At 39.9% G+C, this 20,765-nt stretch overlaps 2 protein-coding genes across 6 annotated transcripts in view; one reads left to right on the top strand and one right to left on the bottom strand.

Annotated features, from left to right (window-relative positions):
- si:ch211-167b20.8 (protein phosphatase 1 regulatory subunit 3A) overlaps positions 1-20,765 on the top strand; it is a 36,424-nt gene that overhangs the window by 7,236 nt on the left and 8,423 nt on the right. Inside the window, exons 1-3 of one of the 4 annotated variants that reach the window (XM_055045940.1) lie at positions 3,351-3,481; positions 8,084-8,164; positions 18,682-19,380. In XM_055045940.1, coding sequence (XP_054901915.1) covers positions 3,399-3,481; positions 8,084-8,164; positions 18,682-19,380 — 863 coding nt within the window. In that variant the 5' untranslated portion in view covers positions 3,351-3,398. Of the gene's footprint in view, positions 1-3,350; positions 3,482-8,083; positions 8,165-18,159; positions 19,381-20,765 lie in introns of those variants that run through there. The other 3 variants (XM_055045941.1, XM_055045942.1, XM_055045939.1) reach the window with 3 other exon arrangements.
- Positions 10,791-17,565, bottom strand: tspy (testis specific protein Y-linked). Of its 2 annotated transcripts, none has more exons than XM_055045944.1 (8): positions 16,114-17,565; positions 15,742-15,819; positions 15,546-15,657; positions 15,173-15,327; positions 14,972-15,048; positions 14,571-14,770; positions 12,485-12,538; positions 10,791-12,385 (listed from the first exon to the last, which is right to left on the bottom strand). In XM_055045944.1, the coding sequence occupies exons 1-8, from the start codon at positions 17,068-17,070 to the stop codon at positions 12,345-12,347; spliced, it is 1,674 nt and encodes a 557-aa protein (XP_054901919.1). In that variant the 5' UTR covers positions 17,071-17,565; the 3' UTR covers positions 10,791-12,344. The 2 variants fall into 2 exon arrangements, with proteins under 2 accessions (XP_054901919.1, XP_054901918.1); XM_055045943.1 differs by having other exon boundaries at positions 14,571-14,773; positions 16,114-17,562.

Genomic DNA, 20,765 nt, shown 5'->3' on the forward strand with positions numbered 1-20,765 from the left:
TAGTTTGCATGGCCATCAATGTTTCTCTGCTATTATCACATTTAGCAGCATGTTCGTGAGGTTTATTGACAGTGCTACGATGCTCCTCCTGGCTCTGATATGTTAAAAAACATATTTTTTAATGAAAGTTATGTACTGCAGCTTTGAGAGCTTCAAACTATGAAACATAAATTATGATATTTTTCAAAAGATGCAAATTGCTTTACATCTCATCCCTCACAAACAATCAAACTTCATGATTTATTGGAGTTTATTTCACATCAAGAACAGGTGAAAGAAAAGTTAATTCAGTTTAATGTTGAATAATGTGAACTGTCCTAATCAAATAAGTTAATTAATCAGCTTGTAGTCCAATCAGAGATAGTTTAGATCAGGGGTGTCAAACTCATTTTTGTGTTGGGATGAATCAGGAGTATGAATGCTCTTAAAGGGCCGATTGTGATCAAACTTGCTCACAAACTGTTTAAACATCTATACATTTATTAAATTAAATAATGTTGCTGAACATTTTTTCAGTTCCTCCATACTTTCTGTGATTTTTCAAAGTGCCTGAGGTGCTAATTTGGAAATATTTGCAATATTTGCTCTTATTTATGATGATAAATGCGACTTTTTATTACTCACTGTAAAGATCATGGACTATAATCTGATATTGCTGGAAGCTGAGGCAGCTGTTCAGTAGATTTTTTAAAATAATTTTTGACAAAAATCTGCAATAAACTCCCAATTATGTATCAGCGCAAAAAAGTGCAAGGATTTTTCGATTTTTCCGTGAATTTCCACAAAACTGGAGGGATCGATTGATATAATTTGGCAGTAAACAAATTATATCAATCTATAAATTTTATCAAACCACAAAAACTGCATTTAATTTGATTGATGACATACTATTTAAGAAAATTCAATGTTTAGTTTAAGATCTGGAAGGCCACATAAAAAGCTATGGCGGGCCGGATTTGGCCCACGGGCCTCGAGTTTGACACGTGTTGTAGAGAATTTAGAGGAAGCTAGCAGCACATGATGTGACTGTTGTATACATTTCTTCTGCTAACTTCATATGAAGGACAAAAAAATGCTTCTGGTTCCAAATTTCTTTCTGTTTTGCTCAATTTATATTTGTTTGGCAACCTCCATACTGACAGTGGCGTGTGGTGGGAGGGGAGGAGAGTTTATGAGCAATCATATAAAAAGACTATTACCTACTGATCTATTTACAACCAGTTACAATGCGCATCAAAGGTTTTCTCAGCTCAGACACCAGCAGCAGAAACTCACTTTAAATCTAAAATTAAAGCTTTGAATATCTTATTTGATGCCCCATGGGAATTTGAGTTCTCTCACGGCCTGAGACAGTTTATACCTGAGACCAAAGTCTAACACGCTGCTCCAGTACTTTCCTACTGGCTGAATAATTCAGCTGCACTTTGTGATGGGAACTCACACTTTTTTACACAAATGTTGTTTTTTTCCCCCCCTCTAGCACTGTGAGAGTCACAGGCTATTCTTAACGCATCAGCAGTAGCTGAAATTTACTATTAAAGCTGGAGGAGTGGGGCCTACTACTAGGACTGTGTCACCATCGCTTTTCAGCGCCACAAGAGAGCTGGGTCAGCCCAAAAAGATTCCCGGGATTCCTCCCTGGCTGGCACAAGCACTCATGACAACAGTGACAAAGCAACCAAAACAGGAGGTGGGGGGCAGCTGGGTGTAAAAGACACCCATCCTGTTAACAGCGCCTCGAGCTTGAAACTGAAGCCGCTTCGGAGCACCTCTCATCTTTGTGGAGGGCTGTGACGCATGATGGGGGCACTGAAGACGAAAAAAGCAAACTGGGAGAGTATTCTGAGCCAGAGCGCCCTGGAAGACAGTCCAGTTAAACAAACACACGGGAAGATGTGGTGTTTGAGTGTATAAAGTTCAGCGAGGAGTGCCGACGGCGGCAGGGCTCACAAAGCTTTTGGTTATTTGCTTATCTTTTAATGATCCTGCTTAAGTTTAAACGACTTTGGCACCGGCGAAGCGTGACTGCCATGTTTAAACCTGGGTGTGAGCCAGATGATCTCCCAGCAGCTGTGCGTCAAAGTGTGACCAGGAGGGGAGTCTTTGTCTCCCGCCCTTCAGGAGGCATCCCTCTGTTTCCAGCGAAGGAAGTGAGTCACGACTGTGTGCAGAGTTTAAGTTTCCGTGTGCTGTAAACTTTGGACACGGACACCAGGACACTGACCAGCTCCCAGGGCTTTATAGGCGCCGGCTGACGTCATCTGTACCTGCATCATCAGCTGTCCTTATCGCACCGGCATGCACACCCCTCTGGAGTTGTTTAACAGGATCCCATCCTTTTTAAACTGGTTTGTTATGTTACAAACAAAAACTTAAATGCTTTTTGATTTGATGTGGTAAACTGTAAAACAAAGTCAGTAAAAAGTACAGCGATATACAAATACTGAAGAAGCAGAAAATCTTACAAAGTGTTCTTTGACTATCCCTGTATCAAGTACACTTGAAATAAGACAAAAAAAACTTCCAAGTATCTTTTCAGCAAGATATACAATAGTTGTTTTAATTCATTAACTATTTAACACAAGACTACTCTGTATAACTTACCTAATGCTAGCATCATTTATAATTAGCTTACATTGTACCTGTGTTAATAAGGCTATTCGGTTTAACCTTACAGAAGGAGCAAACTAAATAAAATATAGATTTTGAAATGCAGAGAATGATATTTAAGTGTGCTACATTATTTTAACTATTTCAAAGTAACATCAGCAGACAAACACCAAATTTACAGCAGATGAATTGACAAGTTTAATATTTTATGTTATCCTAACAGAAGCCAACATCAGGAAGAGATTAACCTCTTATTATTTTATTTAACTTCCAGGCGAATTAGTACTTCTTCATCATCAATATTAACCTGTTGATATAGAGGGCCCCAAATAAAAATCTGCTTTGGGCCCCTGATTGCATATTTTTGTTTTTAATTCTTCTCAATTTTCTGTTAATTAAGAAAAAAAGAAGAAGAAAAAAATAGAGTATTTTTAAACAAAACCAACAAGAGATAGTGCATAAAACTGAAGTAGAAGAGAAAAAAAAATCATACATAATTTTACAAAAATTAGCAAATAAAAATCTTGAAAGTACAAGACATGCAGTAATTCACCTCCGGAAGTGACTTAACCAGTCAAAAGAGTCCACCAGTGTAATGCAATCTGTTCTGTGACTGCCTCAGACATTTGTGAAATAGCGAGCAGCGTCATGACTCCCAAGAAACACAACAGACAAGTCCAAAAGAAAGTTATGGAGAACGAACTGTTTTAGGGCCTCCTGTCTCTTTAAATCCAAATAAGGTGCTGCTGGCCACGCCCCCGACACAACGGTCACTCTCAGACGTCAAAATGGCTGATGAGCAATTTTATATGTGTGGAGAGGAACCGCCTCAGGCACAACCAACAAAAATGAAGCAAGTGGCTTCTGAATGGTAAGTTAATAATGAAACATTTATCTATTCCAGCAGTTTTCGTAAAGCGGGACCGACTAGCTAGCTAATAGCTAAATACGCTGGAGCTCTGCTTCGGTTGCTAGGTAACGGGCCGGGGCTTTGCTGCGGTTGCTAGGTGAGGGGCAGCGCCTGCAGGTTTGTAACGTTATATTTGAGATGTTTTCGAAACAAGTCGTTTTCAATACACCAAAAAACAAAGCTATTGACAAAAGCGTTTGGGTTGTTTTTAGAAGAAGTAGGAAGCCCAAATGGAAGCACAAAAATATGTTGAATGTGATTCATTTTCATAATTCGCTCCCTTTATGGCACAGTGACGTCATAAATGAAAACTCCCCCAAGCTTCAAACCTTTCACGGAGAACCCCTCATTGCTTAAACTGAACACATAAATGAGCACAGCTACCCACCTAAACTGGCTGGTCAGCCAGCATTCATCAGAAAAGCAGCTCAGACTGGGCCATAGAGATGCATGACTCAGATGGAAAAAATCTGACAGAGCTACTACTGGTAGTGCCTTCCTCAAATCTGGTGTTCATTAAAAAAAATGTCAAGGCGAAAGCAAGAGACAATACAAGAAATCCAGTTTCCAAGGTGCTCTGGTCAGATGAGAACACTCCATTCCATCTGAAACAAGGCAGTGGCAACGTCATGCTGTGGGGATTGTCTTCTTTCGCAGTCAGCAAATGCTCTCCATCAAATCTGAGATAAATGGGCAAAAATCTTAGCATCTAGATATATTTGAATGACATAGATACTCTAGTAAGGCACAATATTTTGTTGAATATGTCAGAGTAAAAGAAGCCCACTCTCACTAGTAGCATTGAAACAGACAGCGTGGATTTGAAAACAAAAGATCAGTCCAGAAGATCCCCACATGGACATTTATAACCTCAGGCCGACCAGAAGCTCCAGATAAATCGTATTTCCACAGACACATCAATCACTACAATTTCAGAGACATAGTATTTGTACCCTGGAGGAAAAACAACCTATTATCTGTCCTCCTGCTGATCTCTCCTGGAGTATATTGATGAACTGAAGAGTGTCTGAACATGCCTGCAACCTTGAGACATGCCCTGTCCTGGGAAACCACGGCCCTCAGAGTAAATTATATACAACACCTTGCAAAAGTATTCATACATTAAATTTTCCACATTTTGAAAAGTAACCACAAGCTTCTATGTATTTTACTGGGATTTTTACAAATACAAAATATTACCAAGTATTCTTCATCTAGTCTCAAGTGCAAATATGTTAGTATACTTGAAATAAGAGAAAACTAACTTCAGAAAGCTATGGGAAACTGTTTTGAGTAAATAATTCCTTAATATTTATTTAAAAACTATTAGTTCCACTGACAGATTATTTCTCTTCTAACGAGATTTCTCATTAGGTATAAGTGAATCAATCGGCCAGTTGAACAAGTACTTTTTTTATCAATATTATTGACTTAAAATAAGCTCCTACATCATTTATAATTCACTTGTAAACTAGTTTGGTCTCATATCAGTGGTACTACAAGTTTTCCCCCCAGAAAAATTGCTAAGCCCGGTGGTTAGGGCGCTCTCGCAGTCATTCATCCAGTGTCCCACCGTGTTTCTGAGTTAAAAAATGTTTAAAGTTGAAAAGAAACTTGAAAATGTCACTTGATAACTATGTGTTATTGGAAGTTTGGATGATTAACACCTGAACTTTAACAATAAAGTCTTAAAAATGCTAACATTTAAAATAAAAACATAAATAAATAAGCAATGCTCAGTCTGGTGGGTGCACAAGTAAAGCCTGGTGGCCTGCCAGACTTTCAATACACTGGGGGAAAGTCTGTGCTAAAATATTTGCAGTAAAAACTTTACCAAAAAATACTTGGTAAGATTTTGTGATTTTGCACTGTTCCCATATGAAACTCATTCTAAAAACAGCTTGGCTGCTACTCTTTAGCCTCTTTTAAATAATTTTATGAACTCTCATTCTTATGTTTAGTTTGTCTATTTTATAATATTTTAATTTTCTGTACCTTTTTTATTATTGTTTTACATACCGTACATCAGTGTGCCTCTTGGTCCTCATAAAGGAAATTTTAACTCGAGGGACTTCCTGGAAAAATAATAGTTAAATAAGAGTTAATAATTCAGGTTATTAAATTACCTACAGATTAATGCTTTCAATTTTATTTCGAGATATTAGAGAAACAAAAATTAACGTCTTTGTGTTGATCTGTCATGACGAAATCTCAATTAAACAAATGTTTATAGAGGTTGCAGGGTGTCAGAATGTAAGCTCTTGCAAGTCACTGCACATAGTACAGAAAAATAGAGACATTTCGTATGATTGCAGCTCCACAGCATAATAATCATCACCCTACATCTGCGAAAAAATGTAAACATTAACGTGTAAGGAAAGGAACAGGTGTTGCCTGTCATCCATGAACTTCACACATCGCTGATTATCAAAGAGGAGTAACTATGGAAAACATTGTTGACATGAAGGGCGCATACGTGGCACACATTCCAGTCACAGCCTGTTCACCTCGCGCTGAATTGCAAGTGGGCTTTCCGTCTCAGAACAGTGTGCAGGCACACGATGGCTGCAGCTTCCAAGCCATGGAAGAGCGTCAGCAGCAGTCCAACATGCCACGTGTCCGGCGGGGCCAGCCAGCCGCCATCTGCCTTGAAGACAGGACTGGCACTCTCCCTCGGCAATAAAACTCAGCAAGGAGAACAAACAGCTGTTGAAGAAGTAACAGCGGGGTGTGTTTTTTTTCTTGGAGGGTGCACAGTTACTGTACTTGAAAAGAAGATAGCGAGGATGAGTGAGAGTAAAAACGATGTGTCTTAACAGGTAAATCTGTCAGCACCCTCTCAAGATGCCACGGTGACAGCCGGTTAATAGTTAAGTGCTGCTGCGGTGTAATAACAGTCCAAAGTGGTGTTTGGTTTTTCTAAAATGCAAGACTTCAGCTCCATCTTTTAAAAAAAAATGTCATTCTGATGGCCAAACCCATGGGTGGTAACTCTCTTATGTACCTCATTTAAACACAACAACCGTTTAGTTTCCCATAAAATGTTTATTGGTTGGTTTAAATACATTGTAAGTGTTCACATTTAGCATTCTGATGTATTTTTAGCTACACATTGCTCATCTTTGTGTTTAAGATTCAATTTTGTTTCTTTTGCCAGCTTTAACTGGGATTAGCACACTTTAATAGATGGTGTTGATTGGATTGCACCAACAGTTTCTGCTGAAGCTTATGTATTTAAAGTTAAAAACATTTGATTTTCTTTTTTACTGTTTAGTTTATTAACAAACTTATCTGTACTGTGTTGTTTGTTGTAGTTAGTGATTCTATTATACATACCCTTGTGTGTTATATCTTTAAGTCTGTTATATTTTGTTTGTGGCGTCGTCAGCTAATAAGTTTGTTCAAATTTTTAGCTGAGTTTAATCCTATTTTTTTTTCCTCTTTTATGAGCAAGAATTATTTTTTTTGTAAGTGTAATCCTTTGGGTTAAAGTAAAAACACATATTTTCTAATACTTCCTGTGACTCTTGATTTTCCACTCAATCCACACTGTCCTAAGAGAATTTGTAAAAATAAATAAATAAAATTTACATTTTCCTCCAAAAAGGCAGGAATGAATGTTTGGAAAAGAAAAAAAAATGTAAATGAAAGTACAGAGTTACTCCAACATGCTGCCACTATAAGTGATGTAATTCTAGAAATAATATAACAAATAATAATAATAATATATCTACAGAAAATAAAATTTAAAGCACAATTAAGAACAGAATAAGTTTTGTCACTAAAAATCATGCCACACTACTTCCTGTCGACGTATTCTTCATAGTTTGTGCCAGTGGTAACATCCGGTTGTTGATGTTACAACCAGATGTTACAACCGGATGTTACTTTTTCCTCTTGACTCGTGTGAAGAGGAAAAAGTATTTCCATTTCAGCTTTTCAAAATAAACCAAACACCTCATCCTTCCATAACACATTTTTATTGAAAATTAAGAGGTTTTTTTTTTAATTCCTGTATTTGCATTAAGCAAATTTCTTTCCAAAATGCCAAACTGTTCAATGCTGTGGCCGATGGAAGCACAGCGACGGTGTGCATCCTGACACAGAAGCCCAAACACACATGCATTTTCCCTGCTGTTTGAATTTAAATTGAATTCTCTTATCTTTACTCGCACCCTGGCTCTCATCACACCCATCCTTCAGACACCAGACTGCAGGTGAATTTCAATGTCAAAGATGCTAAGGTATCGCAGGCGCTGCAATCTGTTCATTCTGTCAACTGTGTGAGTGCGTGTGTGTGTGTTGATGTGTAAGGGTCTACAGTATGCGCTCTGATTGCTGGGGGTTAGGCCCATTCATCTGTCTGGTGTGATCATGGCTCTCTGTAACTGGGCCTAGGCGTGAGCATGCTCTCTGTGATCTCCCTGATAAGAGTCATCCATCTGCTGTGTGTATCTGTCAGGGCCCGGGCAGCTCCTCTTATCAATGCACTCATCCGTTTCCCTCAATCATTCCAGCTCTGTCCTCTTTTCTCTCTCTTGGCTGCTTTCCCCCTCTCTGCAGCTCCGAACTTCTTGATCCGATGACGGGTGGAGAATCGTACTTTTGTGGACCGGCGGCGTTGGAGAAAAATCTTGCCAGTGTGTAAGTGGCGCACACAACCTCCTGCAAAATACGAATGCATGCATGGAAGAATACGAGCTGATTCTTTATGAAGGAGCATAAAGCATGTGCACATGTGCAAACACACACACTCACACACACACAGATCACTGGTATTCAGGGGCCCCACCTCAGCCTCTGAGATTATCTACAATAGATGAGACTCAAAGAGAAGCTGCAGGTTTTTTTTCTTGCAATCTTTCCAGGAGAGAATACCCTCCTAATCATCAATCTCGCAAATGAAGAATTAGCTTTTGTGTGCTACTCTTTCATTTTTCACTCCCTCTATAAGGGTCTGGCACTTGGAAAAACTCCTGAAAACATGAGAACATGAAGCGGCATGACAAGAAGATTTGTGTACAGTACAAATACGAGCTCAGATCAGGGGAGTGTAGTGTACACAGCGGAATCCATCTAGGATTTTGCCGCCCCGCATATAACAAAAGGCTTTACAAACAACCCCCAGACCACAAAACAGCCCGAAGAAAGCTCTGCTGTCCCAGCAATCTGTACTTAGTTTGTCACAATCAATAGGAACCAACCCTATTATTAATTTATATCTAAGAAAACACATTGGGCTTTTAGGTGGGCTGGATTAAGCCGCTTGTAAGAGGAGACTAACACTGTTTAGCATGGGCCCCCTTCATGGGGAGTCCATGGGTTTCATCATCAGTATTAATAGTGTAGGCCTAACCCAGATTGCATGCTCTGGGTGCTGCTGGGTCCATACCAGGACAGGTTTTTGCGAGTGGAATATTTATAGCTGTGCATTAAAAGTGGAATCAAGGGTTTAAGTGTACTGTTGTAACAGAGCTGCTGCTCCTTTGTCAGGGCCTGTCCAAAAATGTCTTTCCCGGGGCTACTTGCATTCACGCTGTTAGCAGGATCACACAACCGCTGTCATATCAAAGATGGAAAACAGTAAGAAGCAGCTGCAGGATTCGTTTTGTTTTCTCGGAAATGAAATCATTGCAGCTAAATCCATCTCAAAGTTCCTATAAGTCACATCCATACATCAGTATTAGTCATTTTATTACAGTTAGCGCTGTCTTCTTATTGACACCTGAAAGCTTCAAAGCTGCTTTGAATCTTCGATGAATTTCCAAACCTTATGGCCACCAATAGAAACTTAAGTTTAATTTAACACTGCCGCCTTGTGGTGATTTGAGATAAAACATGTTAAAGAGCTAGGCACATAAAATATGGAAATGTTTTGTTGTACGTCTCAAATTCTCATGAAAATAACCTTCTCACATCTTATCACTTTACAACCATAAATATTGATAAATATTGATTCACTTTATTTGGATTCTATGTGATGCACCAAACAAAAATAACTATTGATTTTTGTTTCTACAAATAAAAATCAGAAAAGTGTGGGATCTATTTGTATTAACCATAATTGTCATTATACATTACACTGTATACTGACACATCATTGCACCTCTATATACTTGAAACTACAGCACACTGTTACAAGACAACAATGAGCTGACCTGTTGTTTTACTATTTAAGGTAATCTGAATATTCACAAGCCTCCTCTTGATATTTCGGAACAACATACCTGTTGTCTGTCAGCCACTTAGGAAAGCTTTTTAAATTTCATTTTCTGCCTCCCCATCTTTAGCTCTCTGTCATCAGAGGACAACACGATTCAATAGCAGGAACAAAAACTTGCTAAGCCCGGTGCACTAGGGCAGTCGTCCAGCCGGCCGCCATGTTTTTGAGTTATAAAATGTTTAAAGTTGGCAGGAAATTTGAAAATATCACTTGATAGCTGTGCGTTATTGGAAGACTGGAAGTTTAATATCTAAACACCAACTAGTATTAAAAATAGGAAATAATTTCAATAACTGGAATAAATTAACAATGCTTGATCTGGTGGGGGCACAAGTAAAGCCTGGAGGCCCACCAGAATTATAATACACTGAGGGAGACTGAATGGAGGAAAAAACAAAAAAATGCACCTCAGTATGTTTTCAGTTTGCCACAAATTATGTATGACATACAGCAAAATATGTAGAAAACAGTTGTTCCTATCAGAGGAGATTAGCATTTATGTCTTTAGCCTGCATGCAAAAACAATGTGGAAGAAATCTTCGTTCCACCTTGAATCTGGTTCCACACAATGAAACACAGTGGAGGCAGCATCATGACAGGGAATGAGAAACAGGTTAAAGTTGAGAAGAAGGAAGGCGTTAAATCCAGGGCAACCCTGGAAGAAAACCTGCTAGAAGCTGCAATTTGTTTTTACAATTTCACCATTTATGGTGTTTGCATGTTGCATCAGTTCTGATTTTTATTTCGCTCTTCATTTTTTTCTTTTGCATATTTGGGCAACTATTTCTTCCGGTTTTGTATCTGGATAGTCATTACGATGCGAAAGCATGAGAATAAAGAATTGTCATGGTTTCAAGATACCCCCAAAATAATGTAACTGGAGCAAAAAGTGATTCTACAAATATAAAAAACAGCTTATTTTCCCTCCACTTCACTGTTACCTACTACTCAATGTTGAAATTTTGCATAAATTTCTCTAAAATGCTCCATATTGCTGTTTGGATGAATACTTTAGCTCACCAGCTAAAATGTAAAACTCGTGATCAGCAAAGTCAAACAGCCGTTTATTTATTCGATCTGAGTCAAAAGATGGACATTTATCTTTAAAGCAAACAAGATCAAACAAAAAAACAAAAAGTAGAAATAAACTACATCGTTCTAAAAAACAACAATAAAAAATAAATCACAGCACACAAAATATAAATGTTGTCTGAGAAAACAAATCAAAAACAAAATCCAGATTATTTGATAACTATCCACGAATTAAAACATGAATCTTATTCAAAAAACCTTGCCGAAGTAGTATTTACAGGTTTGTTGCTAAGAAAATCAAGCGAATACAAATGCTATTTTTTGTTTTTTTACAGTGCACCGCCTTACAAATTGCTGTGAATTTGAAGTTTATACCTCACAGCAATATTCCTCTACACAGCAGTGTGCTATTGATCTCCTGTCTTACAACTTGTGCTAACTGGCATGCCATAACACAAATGTGTAAAAAAAAGACCCATAAATACCAATGTTTTTTTTGTTTTTTAGAAATGTAATCTTAAGACACAAACATTGGATGTTTACATCAGTTAATTCAAATTGCATTTCAATCTAAAGAAAGCTCAAAGTTCCTACGCATTGTTTGGGTGCCTTACATGAACCTGGGAATCCACAGAAACGCAGTTTAAATTATGTGAGGACTATCGAACATCAGAGATAGTTTACGGGTGTGGATGTAACATGACGGCACAGGTAGAGGAAAACAAAAAACACACTGGTAGTCTATCAAAATAATTATTGTTCCTATATACTACAGTAGAGTCCACATTTCTTTATACACAACCAACAGTAAGTATAAGCATAAATGATTTAAAATTAGCCAAGTTATTTCAACAAAACGACCACCATGATCATCCCTGAGAAGACATTTTGGTTCTGTACTCAGTGCATCTGAAATGTACGATCATTATATCAAATTGAGCTCATGACATATTTGCTTCGTCATGCTTCGAGTTAAAAAACAGCTTGAAAAGATCAGTATTAATGCCTCTGATGATTTTAGTATTGAGCGAAGAATTGGCTAAATCTAATTACATGCGAGTCGGGTGTTATAAACGGTTTGTAGAAACTATCTTTTTGAACTTTTGGAGTGGGGATAGTGAACCTGAAAATGTGCACAGATATAAAAGGAAAGAGTTACATAGTAATGACTATAAATAGACAGAAGGGACATGCTGCCTTGGCTTTACTGTTACAGTTTACCCTGATTTAAAAGCGTCTGTCTATTTTAGGTAATAAAAAAAAAGAAAAGACTGATATTTTGTGCATAAAAATGACACCAGGAAGAACGATTCAATGTTTGCACTGCGTCTCCTCTTCATATTCCCAGTTTCTGGTCCCTACGGCGGCTTGCAAACACACACAATGCAGCAGCCACAATATAAAAACCAGAGCGCTGAAGTCAGTCAGATGACTTCCCAGAGATCCTGCGTCCGTGTCCCGATGACCCAGGGCTGGGTTGGAGGCACAGAGAGGACCTAAAGAACACCAGCAGGTGGTTTTAACGCTGCGGTTTACTGGTGTGCATCCGTTTATCTTCACTTTTTCCTCTTAGGCCTCCTCCTCTTCCTCCTGATCGCTGTCATCAGAGCCTGCGGGATAAAAACAACAGAAATAGTCCCAGGAGATGAAATTGCATTTTATTTTGTTCCTCAACTTCTGTTTTGAACAGAAAAACGGTGATGACTTACCATCGATCACAATTTCTCCACTACCCTCCTCTTCCTCCTCCTCCTGGCTGTCATCTGAGGAAGACACATTTTGTTGTCCATTCAGTGCATCGAAAGAGCCTCGCACATTTTCTCACATCACTAACTATAACTTTAGTGTATTTTTAGATGTCGAACTGAAGAAAGATTATACAAACTAACACTCTGGTTTATCGCGTTGTAGAAACGGCTTTCTTTGTGACAAAAGCCCTATGTTTTTGAACGCCCTCGCTAAGGACATAAACAACTAACAGAACAAAGTATCACTCGCTCTACAAATAGTAAACTACCCTGAGAGCAGAGAGCAACAGCTCTGGAACAATGAAGAGCCCACTGCACTGAACCCATTTGAAAACCAAATATTGATTTCTGAACTCTTCCTGAGTTAAAACATCAGTGTTGTTGTTTCTAAATGAAAATGAACTTGTTTTTCTTACATTATTTGAGGTCTGAAAGCACTGAACCTTTTTTCTGTCATTTTCACCATTGTTCATTTTCTGGTAATAAATACAAAATTTTTGTTTGGAATTTCAGAGACATGTTGTCAGTAGTTCATAGAATAAAAGAACAGTGTTCATTTTACTCAAACATAGACATATAAAGAGTAAAATCAGAAAAACTGATAATTTTAAATGACATCTTAACTTTTTATAGAGCTGTATATCAGTTTCTGTCACTTTGACACCAAGTGGCATTTCTCTTTACAGACAGTGCATGAACATCTTTTCCATGCAATTCACATATTTTATACTTTTGCAGCTTTTAAAAGGTTTTGTCATCCATTTTCCCATCAACTCTGACCAGATTCGCTGACCCTGCTGAAGAAATGCATTCCCACATTATGGTGCTGCATAGTGAAGAGAAGTAGAACAATTACAATATTTAACTTTAGCACAAAATGGCCAAAATAAATAATAAAGCTTTAAAAATCCAATAAGATACATAATCCATGTGGAACATCAGGCGGTTCATGGAGCCACCACTTTTTAACCACGATGAAAGAGATGTTGAGCAATAGAGTGAAGCAAGTGAGTTTTATACATCAATATTAAGGAAGTATAAACTGATATTTGTTCAGTATTAATTGACGTCTTACAATGTTTATAGGTATTTTAGAATAAACAAATGTTATTACCCATTAATAATGTTGGGAAATGTTCTTTCCATTTGTATTGATCAAAAACCAGAGTTAAAACTGAATACTGGCGATTACAGTACAGAGAAGAGTGTTGTGATGATCTGTGAGGCTGTATCGTTCGGCGCCTCTTGGGGGCTTCTCTGATTAATGGTCACCTTGCCTGGCCTGTCAGGTTAGATGGACAGCCGTGACTGGGTCGGTTTGCGGTTTTGTCACCTCATTTCATCTTCACATGATGGATTAAAAGGAGCTCTGTGAGACATTCAAATCTTAGGATACTGGTTTTATCATCTCCGACATGTTAACAATCCCTCTCTCTTCATGCTGTTTGCTCTCTAACGTTCTTTAAAAGGAGCAGTGTTTTATTTTCCAGGCACATTGTGCTATAAAATGACACAAACTAGTAAATATGTTGCTATAAAAATGCTGTATACATCATACGCGACTAAAATAAATTTGCAATTTGACGCCTTGAAATTAGATTTGCCACTTTAAGAAGATTCTACTCCGACTCCATCACAACAATTTTCATCCATTACAGCAGTTCCTATCCGTTCTTATGAGCACTATTATATTAAATTACTCACAAATGGATCTTTATCTACTATCTGTGTGAATTTGAATATAACTGGTTCCCATGAATCATATTAAAGTCAAAGTAATGGGGCGACAAAAACAAATGCATTTATTTTTATTTGTAAATAATCTTTAATGCCATCATTTATCTCCACTCTTTGTTGCCAATCACTATAAAATAAACTGACATTTTGTTTGTAACACGAGAAAATCTGAAACAGTCTAAGGATTATACTTTTTTTTAAGTTATAACAGTCCAATAAACTTCACCTCACATGTAAAAACCAGTATTACAACAAAAACTCAAACTACCTGGACACTTCGGTTATGTCACAGTTCTGTTTCTGCACCGACCTGGACTCGCTCGCCTGCCGTCTTCCTCCTCCTCCTCCTCTTCTACACCTTCTTCTTCTTCATCATCGTCCTCCTCCTCATCCTCCCTGCTGCGGCCTCGATCGCCGTCACCAGTGTCCTCCCCCGGCTCGTCGTCCGAGTCAGAAATTACCACGCAATCATCTCCATTTCCGTTTCCAGCCGCTCTGGCCTCCGTGGCGCTACTGGAAAAACAAGCATAGAGACGGTCATGCAAACAACAAACGATAGTTATTCTGGACAAACACCAAAAACAAGAAAGCATCTCATATGACAATAAATTGTAGTTTAAAGAAACAGCATTTCAGATTTGTTTTTTCTCTAAATTTGCAATTTGTTTCTCCATCAGAATATAATCCTGTGTGTGGATCTGTCTGGTTCACCTGCCGTTCTCCCTCGGTTCCCAGAGAGGAGTGAGGTAGTATCTCAGTGGATCTCTGTAGAGGTCGTCCTTCAGTATCTAAACAGAAAATAAATAAATAAAATCCCCGGAAAACAGGTGGCTCAGTCACCATCACCAGGCACAAATATTAACTTCATGGCAACTTAAAACCCAAATAACTTGAGCTGGCAGTGATCTGTACCTGTGCTACATCGTCTTGCACTGGGTTGCTGTGGTCACTGAACCAGCTAAAAAACGTCTCGTAAACGCCGCGGCATGACTTCCTGGGCTCGCTGTTAGCGGTCAGATTGTGTCCGCGGTGCCAGAGGATGGGGTTGGAGAATGACATGGGTGACCCTGAACGCATCAGAAAAACAAACTTGTACCACAGCAGTCACACTGAAAATGTAGTTAAACTGTGGAGCAGACAGATTCGGATGCGACTTGTAAACATTACCTGAAAACAAACTCTGTTACACAAAATGGAAAAACAATAACTTTAAATCATCCTCTTTGATAGTACGCTTCCAGAATCTCATCATTTTTGTTTCAGTTTACAAGGAAACAGCTATTACCTCCCATGCCAAGGTGCAATTCCTTCATAATGATGTTATTCTGGAAATAGGGGTTCCGTCGGAAGTGGAACCGAATCCTGTAGCCGAGTTTGGTGTTTTTGAAAGATTCGACCTGAGAATGGCACAAATAAATCAGCTTTGCATTTACTAAAGTGAAATTAGTTGATTAATTAAAATATGGACCAATCAAACCTACTTCAAGATCAGTCATGTAACTAAGAGCATCTTCATCAGTCTCATCTATGTGAGCAGAGAGGTGAGGATGGTTCAGCAGCTGAAGAGTTAATGTTAAGATAAAAACAACAAACGAAAGAAAACATGCAGCAGACAAGGGAGAAGTAGGGGTGCACCAACTGCAGTTTTCTATCTAATCGCTGATTAAAAAAAAAAAAGATGATTCCGATTATTCTTGTCTGAAATGTTGCTACATATAGCAGGAAAGTCACTGAGTTACAATGGATGATTTTTAGACCTTTGCTGAGATAGATAAAGACTGGGGGACACAATCAGCTTCACATGCAAGTATCGGTTGATCCCCAGTCTCCCAAAATTGGTGTTAAAAGGATACAGCCGTCACCCAAAACCCCGGGATGGTTTTTGTGATGGAGCTTCTCTGATCAAGATGCGGGCGTCTCTGGCGATTTATCTTCAGCTCCAGCCGTTGATGGAGTCTGACGCTCTTCTTCTCAAGAGCCTCAAGTCTCATCTGCACTTGTGCCAGTAGAGCAACAGACTGCCTCATCTCTGGGGCCATTTTGACCGACACAATCGCACACTCCCCATCATCATTATCCTCATTGTCAGATGGGAAAGAGGAGCTGGGTGTGGAGGAAGATCCCGAGACGGAGTCATCCCCCTCGTCTGCTTCCGCAGCATCATCTTTATCTTCTCTGTCGGTACTCCGTGCTGATGTGGAGCTGTCTGCAGCTGCTTGTGTTTTTGAGCCAACTTTTGAAGGCTGCTGGCCTGGTCGCTGTTTGTTTTTACTTCCATGTTTCACTGGTCTCACTTTTGCAGATGAACACGGAGTCTCTTGGCTTTCCTCTCCGTCTCCGCCAGTGAGACTGGCCAGTGCTTCAGCAGCTGCTCTGGCTGCGGAGTCGGACTGGTCCACAGGGGTTATGGGTAGGTGCATTGATTCAGCTGTTTTCTGGGTTTCTTCTTTTGAATCGGTGGGTGCCGAGGCCTCTGAGGACTGCGGTTTCTCGGTGATGTCGGCGTTGTCACCGTCAGGCCTGGAGCTGTTGACGGGCAGCTCGCTTGTGTTTTCTGTACGGTCCGAAGCCTTATCCGTCTGCACAGAAGTTTCTTCAGCAACGATATCTTTTGGCTTCCTGTGAATTTCTTCTTTACTTCCAACTTCACTGTTTTCGCAACTTTTTGAAGTTTGTTCAATTCCATTTGCGTCGTCACTTACTTTAGCGGACTTATGAGGAATCGCATTATCTCCGTCCTGGTCGAGTGATGAGCTCCGTTTCCTTGATGCAGGGTCACCGGACTGTTTGTAGCCAGTCACTTCACTCATGTTAGCAGGCTAGCGAACGTGCTAACAGGCTAGGAGGCCAGCGGGCTCTTAAAAATAAGTGCGATCGATTACACCGTTGGCGCAACAGCTTCTACAATTAGCGCAACGTTACGATATATTTGGTAGTTTTAAACTACATTCTTGGTAACCACAGATCAGGAAGCAGCTCTCGTAACTCTCCGCGGCCTCGCGCGGAACGTTAAAATGGGCAAGCTGCAGCTAACTTAGTTAGCTTACGTTACCCAATTATTGAATCCGCGCCTTGACGACACCACAGCATCTCCGCCAATATAATTCCAAGAAGAAATACTTTATTTAGTCATTCAACCCCACCAACACAATGCACCCTTCCAAAAACTACCCGCGTTCTCGAGATAAGTTTAGATTTGCATTATCCGTTAGCTTACTACCCGTGAAACGACGCCAGAGAAAAACAATCCTCTGATTGGCTGCGCCACGCCGCGCTAAAACATCTCAGCCAATCATCGGCAAGGGTGTGTTTACATGGCGCTCTATCTGAGGTGGAGCTAACTGCGCAAAAAGGACACGACGTCCAAATATTGAAATTCACTTCTTCCATAAATAATGACATTTAAACGGCATTAAAGGCATTTTTAATTTCTGGGTTGGTTAGAGTGACGTTGAACAATACATTTAAATTGCTTTCAGTTTTTCATATGAGTTTTCAATATAAAATTTATTTGAATACTTTAAAAGACAAATAGGTGTAATATATTCTCAGTTATATAAAATCAGTGTCATTTTTGACAGGTAAATTGTATTGAATTTTGCTTAGTTTTTTTTTTACTATTATTATTTAGTTTTTGATCAGTGCAGAAGGTGAATGTTAACACCAAAATGCTGATAAATCAAATTGTACAAATCCTATCAAAACAAATCATGAAAGCCTGGGATATTTCCTATTTAATATTCTGACTTTTTATATATCTACGGATATAAATCCGTAGAGTATTTTTATTTATTTATTTTTGTATTATTTAGTTTATTGTTTTATTTATTCATCTTTTCATTCAAAGGCTGAATTGAGTAAATGTGTCAAGAGGGTTTTCTTTACCCACTGTCTCCACTAGAGGGCGTTCAGTCAGCCCGGACTGAGTAGAAGCATTGGGTGCAGTAGGATTACACCAGTTTAAAAAAAAACACATTTGGGTCACGTCAAAGGAACCAGCACTAATATTAGAGGCTGCTGCTTTCAGAAGAGCTGCCAAGCAGCGCCGCATAAAGGCGTCTTAGCCAGGGGATAGTCTGTCACAAGGACTGGAAAGCCTGGTTTTCCACGGGTGACATTTAACGCCACACGCGTTGTCAGGACGGAGGGGCTTCACCGTGCGTAACGCAGATACGGCGCTGGATCCGCAGCCTTCAAACCATGAGTACTTGCAAGTGTTTAATTTGAAGGCGGCATATGCACTCTTCTGCAGATATGTCTTTCTTAACCATACCAAGCCAAGAGGGCCTTTTCAAAACGATTAAAACCAGCAAAGCGGCCGGATTGGAGGAGGGTAGTTCACGAACGGACGCCGCTGAGGAAAACGACGATGAGGAGGATGAGGATGATGATGACACCGATGATGTCCGGCTCATCCCCAGGTGTTCCCCGGTGCCCAGAAAGCGGGGCGCGTCCATCTTCGACGAGACAGCCGAGTACATGCGGATCCACCAGGCGCTCTCTGCAGGAAAGCGGGTGTCGTTCGCCGACACAACAGGTGGAGATCTGGTGGACGTGCGCGAATTCGCAGCCTTCGACTCGGACGAGGAAGACAGCGCAAAGTGGCAGGAGGAGGAGGCGAAATACCGCAAAGCAGAGCGGGAGCCGACCTATCGAGTGCACCCGGAGTTCCACGTTCCCAGCGACGGCGTCCTGCTGCAGGCTGTGCGCTCCAACAAAGTGGAAGTTGAACGGATATCCCCATTGGAGGACGAGCCGCTTGCGTTCAGTGGAGTAATTCGAGTCCTGAACATCTCCTTCCATAAAGCGGTGTACATCAGATCAACCATGGACAGCTGGGGCACTTACTTTGATCACCCTGCAGAGTATGTGTTGGGATCTAACGTCGACGACACAGATCAGTTCTCCTTTAAGCTGTCTTTTGCACCACCGTACACAACGCACGGCTCACGCATCGAGTTTGTCGTGCGCTATGAAACCTCGGTTGGTGATTACTGGGCCAATAACTTTTCCAGGAATTACGCTGTGACGCTGCTTTTGTCCTATGAAGATAATTCAGCCCAGTCCAGCATTGATATGACACAAAAAAGAAGCATCCTGAAGAGTCCGAAAGTCTACAGGTAACTGTTTTGTGTCCCTGAAAGTTATCAGTTTTAAAGCTGCAGTGTGTGACTTCATAAAACACATGTATATATTTTTTGTATATTGGTTAAAACTGTCACCATGTGAATGTATGTCACAACAAAGATAATCCATGAAAAGATCAATCTCTTTCACCTCCTCCCTGAGTTACTTTTGCCACATGCACAACTCCTAACCAAAAGTAACCAATCACAGCCAGGAGGTGGGTCTTAGCGCTGTCAATCAGTCTCGTATACTCTCATGTGTTAATGGTGGAGAAACAACTTACCATTACAAGAGAACTGTTTAGCCTAAGTATTCACAACAGACTCTGCTAGCTGCTGTGTAGCAGAGAGAAAAAGGTGGGAATAAGAGGGGAGAAGGAGCATCACCACACAGAGGGTGATTGACAGCCAAGTCCTACTAAAAGTTACATACTGCAGCTAAAATGTCGTGTTCCAGTTAGTTGGTGGGAACTCAAAACTTTTCCTTCAACTTCACAAGCAAAAATTACTATGTCTCTGTCTCTCATTTAGAACCTTTGAAAAACAAAATTGAAGAAATTTAAAGGAATCCTATGCTGCAAACTTCACATTTTGCATGTTTTTATTCTTCCATTTGCTTCTAAAAACAACCAGAGTGCTTAAAAAAACATCCAGCTTTTTCTTTTTAAACAAAAATGTCATGTCCTTTTTGTGTCTGGAAAACGAGCCGTTTCCAAAACATCTCAATTGTTGAATCACATTTGAGGGACACCAGCAACCCAAGCAGAGCTATAGTACATTTGGTGCTTTACAATGGCCTTGTAAAAGGCTCTACTTCTGCTTTTGAAAGATCTATGATTGAGTAGTTACATTTATAACCCATTGTGAATGTTGAGTTGCTAGAGACAGCTCATTTGGATTTAAAGAACTGACCATTATCTGTAATGCAATGAATATGTTGGATCTATTCCAACCTGCTCAAGGAAACATCACAGGTCAGTATTAGCTCCTAGATAGAGTGACCCCTGCAACACAGACACAGGGGCAGCAGCTACAGAGCAGTATCTCCTTACTAATACCCTTTGAGCCTTTCTGGCTAAAACGAGCATTCACCTCGGTGGTAGACGTTTTGCCACTGAAGAACCCGAATCCAAATTGTGACGTATATTCAAACAACACAAATGGCACGTTTCTTTGAATTTCTTATTTCTGTTTCATTTTTGTCCACTTGCCCAGGAAGAGATTTGTCAGAAAGCGCTCACCCTGCGCTGAATGCCAGCGGCCCATGTGCTGTGTGACGCGATGAAAATAGGAAAAGGGCAGGTGTCGTTTTCAGTCCTGGCGTTTCCCCTCACACTAAAATTTAACTCTGACCTTTTCTATCACTCGTAAGGGAGCGG

Source organism: Poeciliopsis prolifica, unplaced genomic scaffold, assembly GCF_027474105.1.
Source record: "Poeciliopsis prolifica strain line A6 unplaced genomic scaffold, Auburn_PproV2 SCAFFOLD023, whole genome shotgun sequence".
NCBI classification, from domain to species: domain Eukaryota; kingdom Metazoa; phylum Chordata; class Actinopteri; order Cyprinodontiformes; family Poeciliidae; genus Poeciliopsis; species Poeciliopsis prolifica.